Source organism: Dreissena polymorpha, chromosome 6 (genome assembly GCF_020536995.1).
Source record: "Dreissena polymorpha isolate Duluth1 chromosome 6, UMN_Dpol_1.0, whole genome shotgun sequence".
Taxonomy (NCBI): domain Eukaryota; kingdom Metazoa; phylum Mollusca; class Bivalvia; order Myida; family Dreissenidae; genus Dreissena; species Dreissena polymorpha.
In genome coordinates this window covers 25527007-25533823 of record NC_068360.1, presented here as the reverse complement: position 1 = coordinate 25533823, position 6817 = coordinate 25527007, and the positions used below count along the sequence as shown (strand labels likewise).

Genomic DNA, 6817 nt, shown 5'->3' with positions numbered 1-6817 from the left:
AAGTTTAAGAATAATTATGAGATCCTTGCATCTTAATGATCATAAGACTTAAAAAGGTATCAGAGTATTTTAAAAAAACATAAAATTCATACTAAAAATTATACTATAAAAAGCTATAAAGACTCTAAAAACTGTTTCTTGATGGCACCCTTTAAATTGTTAGGTTTAGTTACAGCCCTGATGTTTTGAGGAAGATTGTTCCATAAACAGATACCATTATATGTAAATGTTTAAGAACAAAAACTCCCTTCCCTTGGTTTGGAAAAACGACCAGAGTCTTCAAATGTAAAATTATCAGCAAAATGATCAGATTCTGGCTGAGCTACCATATTAGACCTAGTACAATGATTATGTACGCCAGACACTGGCTTAAAATTCTCACCCATATACTCTGGTGCAAGGCCATTTTTAACCTTATGTACATGACAAAATATGATCTGTTCTACTCGTTTTGAAACAGGCAGCCAACCTAAACGTGAAAACTGTTCTTGACCAACATGTGATCTGTTATCCATATTCAGAATAAACCTAATCATCTTGTTTTGTGTAGTCTGAAGCCTATTGTTAAGTGACTGAATACGACCAGGATACCAAAATGAGCAGGCATAGTCAAAGTGGCACTGTATAAGGGACATGACAAGGAGTTTTCTGGTGTGCAATGTTAAGAACTTACTATTTCTGTATATGAACTTTAACCTTGAGTTTGCCTTTGTAATAATTGACCTATGCTGGTATGCATGCAATGCACAACTTTACACGACACTTCGATTTTCCTTCTATAAAATCATTTATTCTTCACCAAAATGATTTTATAAAAGGAAACGCTGGATGCCGTGTAAACTCGACAACCCTCTTCGACACTTGTCAGCAAACTGAGCAAAGTATAAATAAAAGTGCAAGTGTTGTCGGATGCATTCAATCGTTCGAGACCAAAATATAATTTGCTATAAATCTATAGCAATTGCTGCAATTGCCAAAGTTTTGTTATATAACCACGGTTGATATTCATCATACGATAGCAGTTTTTATGAATATGTATACTGAAATATGTGAAGCGAGGGAATTTCAGTAGTAACTTGCTTGAACAAACTTTGGCAGAACGCTGGTCAACAAATCGGACGATTGCGGGTTCGATCACCGCTCAGCTAAATAGCGTTTGAAACTCATAAAAAAAATTCAACGGTCATTTACCCCCTTAATTTGGCAGTTGTTGTGTGTGCACTCGTACTGTTAACCTCCCATCCCATGAAAGTATTTGTAGGTCAACTGATCGCCGATATGTGACTGAAATACTGTTGAAAATGGCGAACAGTTCAACTAAACATAAGAAACACACTTTCATGCGTAGTTATTTAACATACCGGTACGCACCTGAATTTAAACCGGGGCTGTCGTTTAATGTCCAATCATAGGTCTCGACCCTGCAGACCCAGGGTTCACGGGAAAACCGATCGACAAGCGTTTGGACGCCTCGGACGCGACGTTTGTTGACGTCATTCACACAGACGGCTCCAAGTTCAACTTTGTGACGGGTAAGATTTTTCCGGCGCGTATCTACTTTTGTTTATTAATTCAAACATTTAAGTGAACAAAAGGTGTCCTTCTTTAAATCTTTGAATGTTCAAGTCTCAACGTGTAGTGGGTGAGAGATATGTAGGTTCAGTGTAAGACGACGCCATATGTTCCATAACTTCCATTGCATGATTTTAGTAAGATATTTGCGATGATTGACACCGATTAAGTGTCAGTGTGTTTGTTTTATTGCGAGGTTTCGGTACGGTCATAGGTCATTGCCATTGACAACATATAATAATTGGCAGTGTATAGGTTTCGTTGCTAGGTTTCGGTATGAGCGTTGTCATTCACAACATATATTCAGTGTCAGTTTATGTGTCGTTGCTAGTTTTCGGTATGAGCGTTGCCATTGACAACATATATTGATTGTCATTGTATATGTTTCGTTGCCAGGTTTAGGTACGGACGTTGCCGTGGGCCATTTAGATTTCTACCCAAACGGCGGGGAGCATCAGCCAGGATGTGATGAGAACCCGATAGGCGGCATCTTAGGCAGCCTGTTACATAATGATATTGGCGGTACTGGCAGTACATGTATATACTACGTAGAACTAGTGATATAACGGGTACCGGAAAAAAAAACGATTGCGCTTGAGCCCTACGTTATACCAACTTGTTCAATAATGCGTTTGTACAGGGTGACGCAAGAGTTACCATCGAGTTGCCTCTCAAAACTATTTTTGAACTTTCGCCACTAAGTAGATGTTAAGTTAATGTGTATTTTTGTTGGGAATTAGCATGCTTAATGGAATATTTAAGGCAACGCATGCAATCACTAGCTTATGCACTTTTAGATAGCCCATATTCACATGAAGTACACAGAATGTAACGCACCATCAGAACAATGAAACAACATTTTACAGCTTATTATCTTAAAATTTCTTGTCATCATCAAAAAGCGGACATAACTAGCGACATTAATGTCGATCAACGATGTTCATTTGCAACGATGTTATAAATACGTAATTTTAATAGGTATAACAAGGAAAAATATTGGTGTTGTTGCTATCAGGTGTAGAGCATGCCGTCGAGTGCAGTCACGACCGGTCGCACGAGCTGTTTTCTGAATCCATTAACTCGGCCTGCAAGTTCTACGGGCACCTGTGTCCGAGTGGGGATAGCTTCGAGGCCGGAAGTTGCCTCGGCTGCCCCGACGGAGGCTGCCCGCTTATGGGCTATGACGCCGACCTGAGTTCCGGTATGAATGGATCGTTCTATCTAAGTACATCCGGGGCGGCTCCTTACTGCGGTGAGTACCGGATATGATGTCGTGATAGTTCTGGTGATGGTGTTATGCTATGCCGGTGAACATGCACGTTCTAAGTGATTGTGGTGGTGATGGTGGTAGTTTTAGTAGTAATTTCCATATTGTCAGTTATAGTGGTGAAAGTAATAGTAGTGATGGTGACCGTTGTGTTGGTGAAACTGCCGATTTCGCATGTGTCTAATATTGATGATTGTGGTGTTGGTTGAGGTTTAGGTCGGTGAAACTGCAATTGTCGCATGTTTCTCATATTAATGATTGTGGTGGCCGATGTCGCATGTTTCCCATATTGATGATTGTGGTGGCCGATGTCGCATGTTTCTCATATTGATGATTGTGGTGGCCGATGTCGCATGCTTCTCAAATTGATGATTGTGGTGGCCGATGTCGCATGTTTCTTATACTATTGTGATTATGGTGGCCGATGTCGAAGGTTTTCATATTGATGATTGTGGTGGCCGATGTGTCAAGTTTCACTTATTGAGGATTGTGGTGGCCGATGTCGCATGTTTCTCATATTGCTGATTGCAGTGACCGATGTCGCATGTTTCCCATATTGATGATTGTGGTGGCCGATGTCGCATGTTTCTCATATTGATGAGTGTGGTGGCCGATGGCGCATGTTTCTTATATTGTGATTATGGTGGCCGATGTCGAAGGTTTTCATATTGATGATTGTGGTGGCCGATGTCTCAAGTTTCTCTTATTGATGATTGCGGTTGCCGATGTCGCATCTTTCTTATATTGATGATTGTTGTGGCCGATGTCGCATCTTTATCATATTGATTAATGTGGTGGCCGATGTCGCATGTTGCCCATATTGATGATTGTTGTGGCCGATGTCGCATGTTGCCCATATTGATGATTGTGGTGGCCGATTTCGCATGTTTCTCATATTCATGATTGCGGTTGCCGATGTCGCATGTTTCTCATATTGATGATTGTGTTGGCCGATGTCGCATGTTCTCATATTGATGATTGTGATGGCCGATGTCGCGGGTTTCCCATATTGATGATTGTGGTGGCCGATGTCGCATGTTTCCCATATTGATGTTTGTGATAGCCGATATCGCATGTTTCCCATATTGATGATTGTGATGGCCGATGCCGCTTGTTACCCATATTGATGATTGTGGTGGCCGATGTCGCATGTTTCTCATATTGATGATTGTGATGGCCGATGTCGCATGTTTCCCATATTGATGATTGTGGTGGCCGATGTCGCATGTTTCCCATGTTGATGATTGTGGTGGCCGATGTCGCATCTTTCTTATATTGATGATTGCAGTGGCCGATGTCGCATTTTATCATATTGATTATTGTGATGGCCGATGTCGCATGTTTCCCATATTGATGATTGTGATGACCGATGTCGCATATTTTTCATATTGATGATTGGGGTGGCCGATGTCGCATATTTTTATATTGATGATTGTGGTGGCCGATGTCGCATGTGTCTTATATTGATGATTGTGGTGGCCGATGTCGCATGTTTCTTATATTGATGATAGTGGTGTTGGTTGAGCTTTAGTAAAAGTTAATGTTTTAGTACGCATTGTCCTTAGCATCCAATCTATTTACGTGAATGTATTTTCTATTTATGAATATTGTGTTGTACTTTTCCGCCAAAAAGTACTGTAGGTAAATAGATTCAAACACGTGCCATCCATTGTAAGCGGTACATATGTAATATAAATTTAAGCCTATGCGTAAGCACTCTATGCCACATATTCATATCCTATGCCACGGTCGTTACTCCTCCTTATAAAAATAATAATTGTTATTAAAAATAATAATTGATTTCTGTAAGAATAATTTCTTTTAAATATATACTGTAATGACACATGTTAACGATATATTTTAAGTTGCAGTATCTTCACTCTTCATGAACGGTAGTTTTATGAGCTTTTTCTTCGTTTATAACGTGTATTGACAACGGCTTGAATCCCGCATCACAAGTTGTAGTTGTTTTGCGATGTTTCGTTTTTGTCTGACCCTTCATGTAGTTCCATGGGCAGGTAATCCCGGCTTAAATAGCAATCCCTTTTTGTATGTATTTATAAATAGAATAAAGTAGAGACATTATACTAGTTTAAAAGATTTTAATTTCAGGGCACGAGTATTTCGTGATCGTGGTGATGTCTTCCAACATGTCGCACGCCTATGGAGAGTTCATGATCACGCTCGTGGGAACCAAAGGGCGCTCGGAGCCGCTCAAGTTTGAAAGGTAAATTCTTATGCGCTGGAAACTGCTTTGATACGACGCGTGTAATGAATAGCCAGTCACTTAACAATATAAAAATATTAAACTACATGTACCGGTAATGAGGACAATTGTTCGTAAACTTTTGCAAAGTATGTGAGCACATATAACTCGATATAAAATCTAAGGGCCGTTAGCTTAAATTGCCGTAGAAAATATTGAGCAACTGTGCCCATGTGCGCAGTATTGCGATTGTTATCGGTATATCGCTTCGTACTTTGCTGTACAATGTTGCAGTCTTATGCACGCGCTTGACCACGGCATGGAGGAGAAGCACGTGATCAGCACTCACGTGGACATCGGTAACGTGACGTCAGTGCAGCTACAGTTCGTCAAAGGCGGTCAAGGTGCCTCATACGTGAAGGTGCACAGCGTCCTCTTGGAGCCGGCGGAGGACACCAGTAAAAAGTAAGTGTGGTGCGAGTTATGACGTTTATAATCAGCATTATCAGTATCATCATCACGGTCAACACAAACATAATAGACAGCAACAACATCATCATCATCCTCATCATCATCATCATCATCATCATCATCATCATCATTATCATCATCATCATCGTCGTCGTCGTCGTCGTCATCATCATCATCATCATCATCATCATCATCAACATCATCATTATCATCATCATCGTTCTAGTGATCATCAAAATCATCTCATTTGTCTGCATAACCATTTTTGAAGCAAAATAAATAAATAATCGTACGCGGTCTCACAAACATTTTCGAAAATTACTCCGCTTTATGTTTGCGTGTTGACCATTTCAGAGTTAAGTTCTGTGCCAATGATGCTTAGTTCATCATCATAGTCGCCATCATCATCATCATCATCATCATCATCATCATCATCATCATCATCATCATCATCATCATCATCATCATCATCATCGTTCTAGTGATCATCACAATCATCTCATTTGTCTGCATAACCATTTTTGAAGCAAAATAAATAAATGATCGTACGCGGTCTCACAAACATGTTCGAAAATTACTCCGCTTTATGTTTGCGTGTTGACCATTTCAGAGTTAAGTTCTGTGCCAATGATGCTCAGTTCATCATCATAGTCGTCGTCGTTGTCGCCATCATCATCATCATCATCATCATCATCATCATTATCATCATCATCATCATCATCATCATCATCATCATCATCATCATCGTTCTTGTGATCATCACAATCATCTCATTTGTCTGTATAACCATTTTTGAAGCAAAATAAATAAATAATCGTACGCGGTCTCACAAACATGTTCGAAAATTACTCCGCTTGATGTTTGCGTGTTGACCATTTCAGAGTTAAGTTCTGTGCCAATGACGCTCAGTTCAGTTCGAGCCAGACTATTGCCGTCTCCAGTAACACCGGATGTTGAACCCAGGAATTGATCTTATATGGTCTTTTGTTTGCCTTGTTTGTATAATACAATTGTTCTTGTCTTGTTAACGTTGTTTTTCTGTATGTTGCGTTCATGAAATAGAGAATGCATGCTTGACTCATGGTCTGTGACTAAAAAAAGATAGACAACAAACATATGTTTGCTGCCCCTGGCACTTTCACCACGTATCCACCCCCCCCCCCCCCCCCCCCAAATTTAATGATTTTCATATTATTAAGTTGTTAGTATTTACACCAAATCTTGTTTATTAGTAGATTAATACCGATTTAGCAGATTTTTCGAACTTCAATTGGCCAGGTAATATGAGCTTTAAGCAACGG

The 6817-nt window shown here is 39.9% G+C and overlaps 1 protein-coding gene across 1 annotated transcript in view; it reads left to right on the top strand.

Annotated features, from left to right (window-relative positions):
* Nucleotides 1-6544, top strand: part of LOC127833916 (pancreatic triacylglycerol lipase-like) — a 14253-nt gene extending 7709 nt beyond the window's left edge. Inside the window, exons 3-8 of the mRNA XM_052359422.1 lie at nucleotides 1413-1532; nucleotides 1969-2094; nucleotides 2588-2824; nucleotides 4952-5066; nucleotides 5340-5510; nucleotides 6398-6544. Of these exons, the coding sequence (XP_052215382.1) occupies nucleotides 1413-1532; nucleotides 1969-2094; nucleotides 2588-2824; nucleotides 4952-5066; nucleotides 5340-5510; nucleotides 6398-6473 (845 nt within the window). The 3' untranslated portion in view covers nucleotides 6474-6544. The remainder of the gene's footprint in view (nucleotides 1-1412; nucleotides 1533-1968; nucleotides 2095-2587; nucleotides 2825-4951; nucleotides 5067-5339; nucleotides 5511-6397) is intronic.
* The last annotated feature ends 273 nt before the right edge of the window (nucleotides 6545-6817 follow it).